Source organism: Aquarana catesbeiana, linkage group LG11, assembly GCF_042186555.1.
Source record: "Aquarana catesbeiana isolate 2022-GZ linkage group LG11, ASM4218655v1, whole genome shotgun sequence".
In the NCBI taxonomy this organism is placed as follows: domain Eukaryota; kingdom Metazoa; phylum Chordata; class Amphibia; order Anura; family Ranidae; genus Aquarana; species Aquarana catesbeiana.
This window is the reverse complement of record NC_133334.1, coordinates 253,737,234-253,749,606: the sequence shown is the minus strand read 5'-3', so window position 1 is coordinate 253,749,606 and position 12,373 is coordinate 253,737,234. Positions and strand designations below refer to the sequence as shown.

The window sequence follows — 12,373 nt, the reverse complement described above, 5'->3', positions numbered from 1 at the left end:
TTCTCCTCACTTCCGGGGTCCTTCAGTGTGGCGAGGGCTGTCCATACTGTGCCGGTGAGGGAAGAGGAGCGGCGCTCGGTGTCTCCGGAGTGTGTCGGGGTGAGGCACAGGCTCGAGGTGGGGCGGTGGTATTATTCCGGGGATCAGGTCATAGTAGGGTGTATGAGGGCAGGCGGAAGTTGGGCAGCTCTCTGAGGACCCCGCACGGCTTTGTGGCAGGAGAAGCGCGAAATGGCGGCCGAGTGACCCGGAGAAGAATCCGGTGTGAATCCCCGCCATCCGCCACAGGAGCCACGCCGTGTGTGTACCGGGGGAAGGTGAGGAGGGACCGGGGTGTATGTCCCGGGTCAGGCCTTGTTTGCGGACCACATTTATTTCCTTTATGGAGGCCGCACCAGCAGGAGGTGGGGGACCCTGACTGGGGATAAGGGGGGGCTGTGCGTGATAATGGGGGGAGGGGGAGCGCTTTCCACCGATAATGAGGAGAAAGGGGAGCAGCCCATTATATTAGGGGGGTTCTCCTGTGATTTTTGCCTGGAAAATCTCAGATCTCTGGGGGGTCCCCTGTGTGTGGGAGTCATATTTGGGTCATCCCCTGTTTCTGGGAGTCATCTCTGGAGGGGCTCTGTGTCTGCCTGTGATCTCAGAGGCCTCCTGGGGGTCCCCCTGTGTGTGGCGGTGACCTCCTGGGGGGGGGGGGTCCCCCTGTGTGTGGCGGTGACCTCTGGGGGGGGTCCCCCTGTGTGTGGCGGTGACCTCCTGGGGGGGTCCCCCCCCTGTGTGTGGCGGTGACCTCCTGGGGGGGGGTCCCCCTGTGTGTGGCGGTGACCTCTGGGGGGGGGGGGTCCCCCTGTGTGTGGCGGTGACCTCTTGGGGGGGGTCCCCCTGTGTGTGGCGGTGACCTCTGGGGGGGGGGGGTCCCCCTGTGTGTGGCGGTGACCTCTGGGGGGGGGGGGTCCCCCTGTGTGTGGCGGTGACCTCTGGGGGGGGGGTCCCCCTGTGTGTGGCGGTGACCTCTGGGGGGGGGGTCCCCCTGTGTGTGGCGGTGACCTCTGGGGGGGGGTCCCCCTGTGTGTGGCGGTGACCTCTGGGGGGGGGGTCCCCCTGTGTGTGGCGGTGACCTCTGGGGGGGGGTCCCCCTGTGTGTGGCGGTGACCTCTGGGGGGGGTCCCCCTGTGTGTGGCGGTGACCTCTGGGGGGGGGGTCCCCCTGTGTGTGGCGGTGACCTCTGGGGGGGGGGGTCCCCCTGTGTGTGGCGGTGACCTCTGGGGGGGGGGGTCCCCCTGTGTGTGGCGGTGACCTCTGGGGGGGGGGTCCCCCTGTGTGTGGCGGTGACCTCTGGGGGGGGGTCCCCCTGTGTGTGGCGGTGACCTCCTGGGGGGGTCCCCCTGTGTGTGGCGGTGACTTCAGGGATGCCTGGTGGTGATTTTTGGGGCCTCTGTCTGGGAGTCATATGTGGGGGTCCCCTGTACCAGACTGATCTCTGGGGTTCCCCTATGTCTGGGGGGTACTCTGTCTCTGGTGGGGGGGAGGGGGGGGGTCTGTATGCTGTGGTGTGGAGGGGAGGGGGATGTAGCAGTTTAATGACCTCTGTTACAGTCGGTAGTCTCGGTTCTTCCCGGTATTTTCACTCTTTCTGCTCTCAATGATGAGTTTTCATGTCTCTTCTCTGACAATCACTGGAGACATCCTACTTCTGAGAAGAGCTCCGCCTCCCCTGACCCCCCCCCCCATATAGCGGAATGTACGGGAATAATCAGATTTATATATTTCAGGTATTGCGCTCCTCACCTGATTCCACCAGCTGCTGATATTGGATCTCCGCCGCCATGTTCCTGTACAATATTACGCTGCAGAGGGCCACCGGCATCAGCTTCGCCATCCATGGGAATTTCTCAGGTATCCAACATCAGGCTGCTCACCTCTGATACTTCGTTTCTCTCCCCCCCCCCCCCCTCACTACTCCTCTCCATTACCGGTGATGTGTTGGTTGTGGACTACTAATAGAGGAGCCCGGAGATAAATCCCCACATGCCAGGATGCAGAGTCTTGTTAGCTGTGGACTGATACTATTGCTGTATATTGTGACATGCCAGGACTGTATTCATGTAGACTTGTGAATTTACTGACAGGTCCTTTTTTAAAGTTGAACTTTACATTTTTGCCTTCCTCCCTGGGCTTCCATTCTAAACGTATAAATTTTTTTTTTTACCCTCTATTTTCTTTGCTGATTAGGAACCAAACTACAAGAGATTGTGGTTTCCCGGGGGAAGATTGTGGAGTTACTCCGACCCGATGCCAACACAGGAAAAGTCCACACCTTGCTGACGGTGGAAGTGTTCGGGGTGATTCGCTCTCTCATGGCCTTCCGCCTGACCGGAGGCACGAAGGATTACATTGTGGTGGGCAGTGACTCGGGTCGTATCATCATTCTGGAGTATCACCCCTCCAAGAACATGTTCGAGAAGATCCACCAAGAAACCTTCGGGAAGAGCGGCTGTCGTAGGATCGTCCCCGGGCAGTTCCTGGCTGTGGACCCCAAGGGCCGAGCTGTCATGATCAGTGAGTGTGGGGAGGCGCTGGCATATATTGGGAGTGAGAAGGCCAGCTGTACACGTCTTCATCTCCTGTGTTGTGACTTCCCAGCAATACAGGAAGGGAGCCTGGTGTGCACCCCTGGGCCAGTGTAGTACAGCTTTTGTAAAGGTAGATGATGTATCCTACAGACCAAAGTAGCAGAAGTCCTCTTAACCATTCGCCGAACGCCGATATACGTCCTTACTTTGAGGACGGTTATCGTTGTTATGGCAGCAGCTAGCTGCCATAACCCCGGTACCTTCGTGATCAGCTACAAGATAAAAGTGGTCTCTGAGGCGGATTCGCCGCAAAATCACTTTTGTTGGCCGATCCTTGTCCTGGCTAGACATGGAGACGAGTGAGGGGAAGATGGCCCCCACCTGTCTCCATGACATTGCAGGGTGGAAGTGACGTCAAAATGTCACTTCCACCTATAGGTCTTAAAGGGGCATTTTACAAATTTTTCATTTTATTTATTTTTTGCACTTTAGTGTAAATATGATAGATCTGAGGTCTTTTTTTTTTTTTTTTTTAATTGTTTGTTTATTTATAAGTAGAATCCGGTCCAAATGGACCCACAAAGTACACATCATCACATTAATAACATGTTTAGTACAGAGTGACATAAGAGGATAAACATTGTGCATTGCGGTAACTTATTTCTAGTAAAACCTTCTAACAATTTCAGTACTAATTTGGTATAAACCAAAATGCTCAAGAGGGTACACTCCTATTTTAATCTCGAGGTCTTTTTGACCCCAGATCTCAAATTTAAGAGGTCCTGTCATGCTTTTTTTCTATTACAAGGGATGTTTACATTCCTTGTAATAGGAATAAAAGTGACACAATTTTATTTTAAAGTGTAAAAATAAAAGGTAAAATTAATAAAAAAAAAAAAAAAAAAAAAATGCCCCGTCCCGCCGAGCTCGCGTGCAGAAGCGAACACGGCCGCTTGTAGGCCTCCTCCAGCTCCTGAAGGTTGATCAGGGATCGGATCTGCTCCATAGTCCAGGGGGGGCTGTCCCCCCCCGTGTGTGGCAGCGATCTGAGGCCTCTAGGGGTGCCTAGTGGTTCTGGGGGTCCCCTGTGTGTGGGAGTCATATATTTGGGGTCTGTAGGGTATCCCCTGTTTCTGGGAGTCATCTCTGGAGGTGCCTGGCAGTGATCTCAGAATCTCAGAGGCATCCTGGGGGTCCCCTGTTTCTGGCAATTACTTCAGGGGTACCCTATGCCTGGCAGTGATTTTTGGGGGCCGGGGGGGGGGGGGGGGGACTGTACCTGGAAGTCATATGTGGGGGGCCCCTGTGCCAGATTGATCTCTGGGGTTCCCCTGTGTCTGGGGGGTACTCTATCTCTGGGGGGGGGGGGGGGGGGGGGGGTCTGGGCTGTATGCTATGTTGTACTTTGCCATGTGTGTGTAGCAGTTAGATTACCTCTGTCACAGCTGGTAGTCCCGGTTCTTCCCGGTATTTCACTCTTTCTGCTCTCAATGATGAGTTTTCATGTCTCTTCTCTGACAATCACTGGAGACATCCTACCTCTGAGAAGAGCTCCACCTCCCCTGCCCCCCTCCCTCCGCCATATAGCGGAATGTATGGGAATAATCTGATTTATCTATTTCAGGTATCGCGCTCCTCACGTGATTCCACCAGTTGCTGATGTTGGTTCTCCACCGCCATGTTCTTAAACAATATAACGCTGCAGAGGGCCACCAGCATCAGCTTCGCCATCCATGGCATAATGTGCTAGTATGCATCACATACTAGCTTATTATAAAATAATGACCTTGGAACGAAGCCCTCCAGCGCTGTAAAGTCACCGCTGAGAGGGCTGACATGTTGTCGTCCCCCCGGTTGGTCTCCGGTTGGTCCCCCGGTTGGTCCCGGTTTGTGTGCTCCGGCTATGTGATTGGCTGGAGCCACGATGACGTCACTCGCTGGGAGCCCTCAGTTCCAGCACAAAGCTCTGAAGGTATCCTGGCACATGCACCAGTGATATTCACCCTACATGCAGCCAGTAACCTCTCCTAAACGGTGCACATTTGGGAGATGTTCATTTTTACATAAAGGTAAGCCTGATTAAGGGGACTGTAGATCAAGAGGACTGTAGATCTCTAAAACCAGTCCTGTGTGAGCAGACAATACTGTAGCACAGAAGACTTGTTATTCTCACATATTGTTGCTTTTGAGAAAGAAGATTAGATTGTTATGGTTCTCTGATGAAATAAGTTTTTGATAATAAACCATGCTCACAGTACTTTGTATCCCGGGTGTTAAATATGTCTTCTGGTTGCTCACAGGTGCCATTGAGAAGCAGAAACTGGTCTACATCCTGAACAGAGACGCAGCTGCCCGTCTGACCATCTCCTCCCCACTCGAGGCTCATAAGGCGAACACTCTGGTGTACCATGTGGTGGGAGTAGATGTGGGCTTTGAAAATCCCATGTTTGCCTGTCTGGAGATGGACTATGAGGTAAGACTGACCCCATCCCCCCCCCCCCCCCCCCCCCCCCGTTAGACACAGTAAGACTGAATGTTGGCGCTCAGCATGATGAATTCTCATGTCTCTTCTCTGACTATTCTACTGGAGACATTGTTACACTGATGAGCCATGTATAACAGGGTTAAGCCTTGCTGCTGTATGTTCTTATGAGCCGTGTACAGCAGGGTGACGCTAAGCTGCAGTATGACCTGTTTTGTATTCGTATGGCCTCGATGCAGTCCGTTTTTTGTTTCTAGGAAGCGGATAATGACCCAACTGGAGAGGCAGCTGCTAACACTCAGCAGACGCTAACCTTCTATGAGCTGGATCTGGGCCTGAACCACGTAGTGCGCAAATACAGTGAGCCTTTGGAGGAGCATGGCAACTTCTTGATCACAGGTGAGTAGATAGTCGGCTCTCTCCTGCATTATTTGATATCACTATTGGAGTTCCATTTGTCTTATACAATTTTTTTGTACAGTTCCTGGAGGCTCAGATGGTCCCAGTGGAGTGCTCATCTGCTCTGAAAACTACATTACCTACAAGAACTTTGGAGACCAGCCAGATATTCGCTGTCCCATCCCAAGAAGGCGGGTGAGTCGCCCTATACATTGCATTTTAGATTGAATTAGATGGTGCAGCTTTTGTGATGATTTTTCATGTCTCTTCTCTGAAACTAATGAAGAGGATGTAAAGATTCTGATGAGCTGTAGCCAGGACGCATCCAAGGTCATGCACTAACCCAGAATTAATGTACGTCAGATGCAGTACATCTCTGCAATACACGTAATGTTTAAGGACACGAAACATTGGGAAATGTGCAAGTGTGGGAAAAATACCGCAAATCCAGTGAGCTCCTAACTACCTGTGGTGGGTGGACAACCCTGCCTCTGCTGCACTGAAATCCCAAGAAGTGTTGGCAGCCCTGCCCAGTTATTCCGTGCTGGACTATGGAAACTTTTCACTTTGGTAACCAAAGAGGGAGTACGTGTTCTGTAGTCCAGCAGGGGAAACCTCAATCTGTGCTGTCAGCGTTGCGTGGGATTTTAATACAGCAGAGGGTGTGGGTTTTTTTTTTTCTCACTACAGGAAGTTGGCAGCTGGCTGGAGTTTTGACTGATCAGCAGGTATTTTTCTGTCCTTGCATCATGATTAAACTGTGGTGGCTCATTCACCAGTAGGACCACTATGGAACTCCATCATATCCACCACACCATGTAGGTAGGCCCTCCTTCGCCTGGGACTACAAATAAATGTCAAGTCCCTCCTGTGCGCAGATCTGCACAGGCGGAACAGTGTAATCTTTTCCACCAGTCCTACTATCTGACTTTGACAGTTGGAACATGGAAGCATGCAAATCACAGATTTTGAACACAAGTACTCATGGGGCATGTAGTGCTCCTGTCAGGGATTTTGTGTATGCTCCCTGACGGGAAAATAAAGCATAAGTGTTGCAAAAGGAGATTAAGGGGACAAACTTTGGATGGGTACATAATAATAATGTAATGTAATTATTGACAATAATACACTTTCATTAGCTAGTTTAGAAAATAAGGATTTAATACTACTTTAACCGCTTGCCGACCGCATAACTTAGTTATACAGTGGCAGAGCGGCTCTCCTGCACCAGATCACGTACCTAGTATGTGATTCAGCACTTTCGAGTAGGAGACGCTTGTGCAGCAGTTGTGCTTGGGTTAGACACTGCACAAGCTGATCAGCGGGTGCCGGGAAATCGATCGGCAAGCCGCTCATCAGCGAGGAGAGACACAGAACATAGCTCTGCCTATGTAAAAAAGGGAGAGCTCTAATCTGTCAGCCGGGATGTGATAGATTTTATTTCCCTGCATTGCAGTGAATGAAAATCCATCCCATCTTTTAGTAAAAACAGCACACTGTACACAAACACTGGTCAGGCACACATTTAACCCTTTGATCACCCTAGATGATTGACCCCTTCCCAGTCAGTGCCATTAGTACAGTGACCGTGCATATTTTTAGCACTGTATTGTCACTTGTTCCCACAAAGTGTCAGCTTGTCTGCTGCAATATCGCAGTCCTGCTATAAGCCGCTGATCGCTGCCATTACTAATATAAATAAAAATTCCAGTATATGTCTACTTTGTAGATGCTATAACTTTTGCGCAAATCAATCAATATGCGCTTATTGGGATTTTTTTACCAAAAAATTTGTATCAAAATACATATTGGCCTAAATTTCAAAAAATTGAATTTCTTAAAAATATATATATTCTATTATATAATTTTTTTTTCTTTATAGTGCAAAAAATAAACCCAGTGGCAATCAAATGCCACCAAAAAGTTTTTATTTGTGGGGAAAAATTAAAAATTTAATTTGGCATCACGGCGCAATTGTCAGTTAAAGTACTGCAGTGCTGTATTGCAAAAAAATGGCCTGGTCATGAAATGAGGTAAATCTTCCAGAGGGCAAGTGGTTACAGAGATAAAGCATAGGGAAAGGTGCATGTCATCCAGAGATGTACAGAATGTGTTTATTGTATTCATAGACTTTAATGTGAATCCAGATTGACTGTTTGTTCTCTTTTTAAAAGAATGATCTTGACGATCCAGAGCGGGGAATGATCTTTGTCTGCTCGGCTACACACAAAACCAAATCCATGTTTTTCTTCCTGGCTCAGACAGAACAGGGGGACATCTTTAAAATCACACTTGAGACTGATGAAGACATGGTAAGGAGTTGCACGCTAGGAGGATTGGTATTTGTACTGGTGTTTTTTCGTTTTTGTTCTCTTTCTCATTGTCCTGTCTGTTGTGCTTCTTCAGGTCACAGAAATCCGTCTGAAATACTTTGATACCGTTCCAGTGGCTTCGGCAATGTGTGTCTTGAAGACCGGTTTTCTCTTTGTAGCTTCAGAATTTGGGAACCAGTAAGTGATTGGCACCTTACCATTTATGAATGGGATGGGAAGTTTCAAAATGATATAAAAGTTACTCTGTGTGTCGTATTTTCAGACAGTTTCTATCCCCAAAGACCCCTTTTTGGAAAGTAGGCAGTCTGAGGTATAGTGATTTTTGCCTGTAAGGTGCCACCCAACCTCCGTACAAGTACTGTGGCTGGTTGGTTACTCACTTAGACTAAAAGATCGGCAGGCACATAAAAGCAATCTCAAACTCCCAATGGAATGCTGAATGTGGCAGAGGGATGAAGCGATCAGCCGCTTAGTCCTTTTGCCCCTCTTTCAGCTTCCACAGCTTGATGTACCCAATCCAGTGCTAATCTAGTGGGGGTGAAGCCGCAGTTTGGTTGAGAGCACAACCAATGTGACAGTTACATTCCCGGCAAATGCTGTTAATGTAATGTTTTTTTAACAGTTATCGTAACTGTCGATGGGTTTACTTCCACTTTAAGGCAACTGGCACTTTAGTCAGAAATTGAAGTCCTGCTAGATCACTTCATGCTGGCTCCTTTTGCAGGTCTAGCTATGTAAAACATAAAAAAAGTGTCTATACAGTTTCAAATCCCCTAATACACTGTCTCGCACTGCTCTGCACATGCTCAGTTACCCTCCATTTTTAGGCACTGAAGAATTTTGTAGAGCCAATCTGCTGACAGCCTTAAGTGGAATGTAACTCTCCTATCCTTTACAGCCACGGAAGCTGCTTCTATTTGATCTAAAACTGCCACAGTGCTGCACATGTGATCAGTTAGGACACCAGCCAGTTGACAGTTTTTTGGTTGAGGACACAAGCAAATGTGACAGTTAGATTTCTGGAATGCCAGGAATCTAACTGTTTTTTTTTTTTTAAACCAATAAATCGATGGGTTTAGTTCCACTTTGATTTACTGCTGCTCTGGGCTTCAGCAAAATGGCAGCCTCCAGCAAGAAGAAACTAACAATGCTGGAGGCAATTTTGGTAGCATAATTCTTAAAGTGGTGTTCCGGCCGAAATTATACTTTTTAAATAAAAATACCCCTATAGTTCACAAGCTTAATGTAATCTAGTAAAGTTAGTCTGTAAACTAAGGTCTGTTTTGTTAGTTTATAGCAGTAGTTTGTTATTTTATAAACTTATAGCAGGCCGTGGCCATCTTAAGTCTGGGCATCTGAAGCCAGACTGTATTTCTTCCTTGATCTCATCCTTGCAGATCTCACACATGCTCAGTGCAGCACAAGCAGTGTAATAGGTTTCAGGTCAGGTTTCCATAGCAACGGCAGTTTTAGAGGAAGTTGCCGCCCCTTCCCAGAAGGCATTGCAAACAGGAAATGATGCGATGGGCCGCGGCCAGGGAGGAGGAAGTGAAAAATGAATAGAGCAGATATACAGTAGGTGCTGAGAAAAAAAATATCCAATTTGTTTACAGTGCACAGTTTAGTGAGGGATGCTGAAGAGTTGTAAAAGTGGGTGGAACTCCACTTTAATGTGGAATGTATGTTCCTTGCTAAAGTAAATAATTTTTTTTTTTTTTTTATCAAGTTGTGATGGATAAAGTTCTGCTTTATGTTGCTCCTCATGTAGCCCCTATCCTAATTTCCGTGCATTGCCTTAAGTGTGTGGGAAGTGCATTGCCTTAAGTTAAATGTCTGGAAATAAATACTAAGTAAAAGTACTAAAAGGAAGAGGGATAGGAAGCGTGTTTTCCAGCGTTGGGGACAACTAGAAGCATAAATATATATATGTAAGAGGACAATAATGATACCATAGTTCATGTATTGCTTTATACAGAGTCCTGGATCCATACAATAGGTTAATCAGGAAACAAACTGGAAGAAAGTGACAGGGAGAGAGGGGGAAAAATATGACATTTGCAGATTTGCATGGCTGTATTAAATAAGATAATGTGCATGCAGACAGATATTGTGTTTTGATAGTACATCTCCTTCTTAGTTATCTCTACCAGATTGCCCATCTGGGTGACGATGACGAGGAACCGGAGTTCTCCTCAGCGATGCCTTTAGAAGAGGGAGACACCTTTTTCTTCCAGCCCCGCCCACTGAAGAACCTGGTGCTGGTAGATGAGCAGGACAGTCTCTCCCCCATCATGACATGCCAGGTATTTGGCTGTAGAGGTGACATACACCGGGCAGTAATGACACAACTGAGCTTCCCATTGACTTGGATATCATGTCTTTAATTTATAGATTGCTGACTTGGCCAACGAAGACACTCCCCAGCTGTACGTGGCCTGTGGCCGAGGTCCCCGCTCCTCTCTCAGGGTCTTGAGACACGGTCTTGAGGTGAGCATTGGGTAGCTGTGTGATGCCATGAGTGTCCCTGAAGAGGAAATTGCACTCCGATCTATGTTATTGTCCTTTTAGGGGAGGGATCATGCTTCTCTCTAATAACAATTTTCTTTTTAGGTGTCTGAAATGGCCGTCTCTGAGCTGCCCGGTAACCCCAATGCTGTGTGGACAGTTAGACGACACATTGAAGGTATGTAGGGTGAAGCTTGATGGGTCAAAGAGGGGGAAGGAGGGGGCCTTCATAAGAATTACCATTTTCAAATAAACCAGTAGCTAGTCATGAACAAATCTAAGCATTTATAATCTTTATCGGTCCTGTTCAATTAATTTGGTTTATACTAATTCTATGTGAGATTGAATTACACCTGTCACATATTATATTGCTTTTGGTTTCTGTGCAGTGTCACCTTTTAATGTTGTGTGACGGACGGGTGCTCTTCAGTACACATATGTCTGCTATTGATAGAGAAATTAACTGTAATTGCCTGGTCTTCCACTCTCCCCAGCAGTTGGTGCTCCTCTCTTCTCTGTGCTCCGGGTTGTAGGAAGTCCCTCTCCATCCTTCCCTACATTGTAGGACTGTTGTTCCTGCATTGTATGTGATGACATTAGAGTGTTACTGCTGGCTGGAGCACCAAAGAGAAGAGGCTGAGGGGGAGCTAATGCACAGATGGAGGAATAAGGCCACATTTACACTTGTGACTGAGTCACACTGGGTGCGACTTGGATACGACTTTGACCAGGGATAATGGACAACTGTTGCACTGTATAACATTCAGGTACGACTTTCATGCATCTTTTTAGGGTTAACATTTCTATGGCCCTCAAGTTGCATGAAAGTCAAACTAAAGTAGTGCTTTGAAGTTGCACATGTATGAATGGTTATCATTGGAAAACAAGGGTAATGACTTGTCATGCAACTTTGATGTGCCGAAGTTGAATGACAAGTCACACAAGTGTGATTGGAACCTAAAGTGTTATAGCTTATTTCTCTAACCCTAGACTTAACAAGCATTTAAAGCGGAGCGGCACCGAAAAAAAAATTTTAAAAGTCAGCAGCTACAAATACTGCAGCTGCTGACTTTTAAAACATGGACACTTACCTGTCCAGGGCGCCCGCGATGTCGGCACCCGAGGCCGAAGCGTCTCTCCGTCCTCGGGTGCTGCCGCCTCCATCTTCGGTAAGAGAATCAGGAAGTGAAGCCGTGCGGCTTCACTTCCCGGTTCCCTACTGCGCATGCGCGAGTCGCGCAGCGCAATACGAATGGTCCCTGCTGCCTCTGGGACCCGTGTGTTTCCCAGCAGGCAGCGGGGGGGGGGAACAGGATGTGGCGTAAATACCCGCAGATTCTGCGGCTATCTACGCCGGAAGTGGGTACAGATACCTGTAATATACAGGTATCTGTACCCCCCTGAAAGGTGCCAACTGTGTCACCGGAGGGGGGGAGGAATCTAATGAGTGGAAGTTCCACTTTTGGGTGGAACTCCACTTTAACCCTTGCATTGCACACCACTAAAAAAAATATACTAAAGTTCAGCTTTAAAGCAGAACTAAACTCTTTTAAATTAAGTTTCCCAAAACGGTTGCTTTGAAGGCATGCTGTGAGTTATACCTGTCACGGCTGCTTTGTGCTCTCAACTAAATTGTCAAGCCATCAAATGACGACTGGTGTCATGACTGATCACATGTGCAGCACCTTGAGATGGCAGCTTGGCCTCTGTTTGATCTACAGTTGTCATAGCGCTGCACATGTGATCAGTTATGACACCAGTCATTTGATGGGCTCAGTAATTGCTCCTTTATGTGGATGACACTTCATGCTAGCAATGATAAATGAGACATGTTTTCAGAAATAAAATTCCCACAACAATAAGTATAATCCCATGTTGCAGCGAAGCGATTGGATGCTGTCTGCGGAGTTTGTAGTTCAATCTTCGAGCCATTTCACTTTTTTTACCTGATAAAATAAATGTGTTGTACACCTAGTGAGATTACATTTTGGTTAGAGTTCCCTGTGTATTTGGCCTTTTATTTTTTTGAGAGGTCTGTCAGTGGTCAGCATATCAGTTTGTCCTTTTAAAGTGTATGT

The 12,373-nt window shown here is 47.7% G+C and overlaps 1 protein-coding gene across 1 annotated transcript in view; it reads left to right on the top strand.

The window, feature by feature from the left end:
* Positions 1-181: 181 nt before the first annotated feature.
* SF3B3 (splicing factor 3b subunit 3) overlaps positions 182-12,373 on the top strand; it is a 33,624-nt gene continuing 21,432 nt past the window's right edge. Inside the window, exons 1-11 of the mRNA XM_073605656.1 lie at positions 182-317; positions 1,776-1,899; positions 2,236-2,562; positions 4,877-5,049; positions 5,316-5,457; positions 5,540-5,652; positions 7,632-7,769; positions 7,864-7,967; positions 9,928-10,093; positions 10,182-10,277; positions 10,401-10,473. Coding sequence (XP_073461757.1) covers positions 1,830-1,899; positions 2,236-2,562; positions 4,877-5,049; positions 5,316-5,457; positions 5,540-5,652; positions 7,632-7,769; positions 7,864-7,967; positions 9,928-10,093; positions 10,182-10,277; positions 10,401-10,473 — 1,402 coding nt within the window. The 5' untranslated portion in view covers positions 182-317; positions 1,776-1,829. The remainder of the gene's footprint in view (positions 318-1,775; positions 1,900-2,235; positions 2,563-4,876; positions 5,050-5,315; positions 5,458-5,539; positions 5,653-7,631; positions 7,770-7,863; positions 7,968-9,927; positions 10,094-10,181; positions 10,278-10,400; positions 10,474-12,373) is intronic.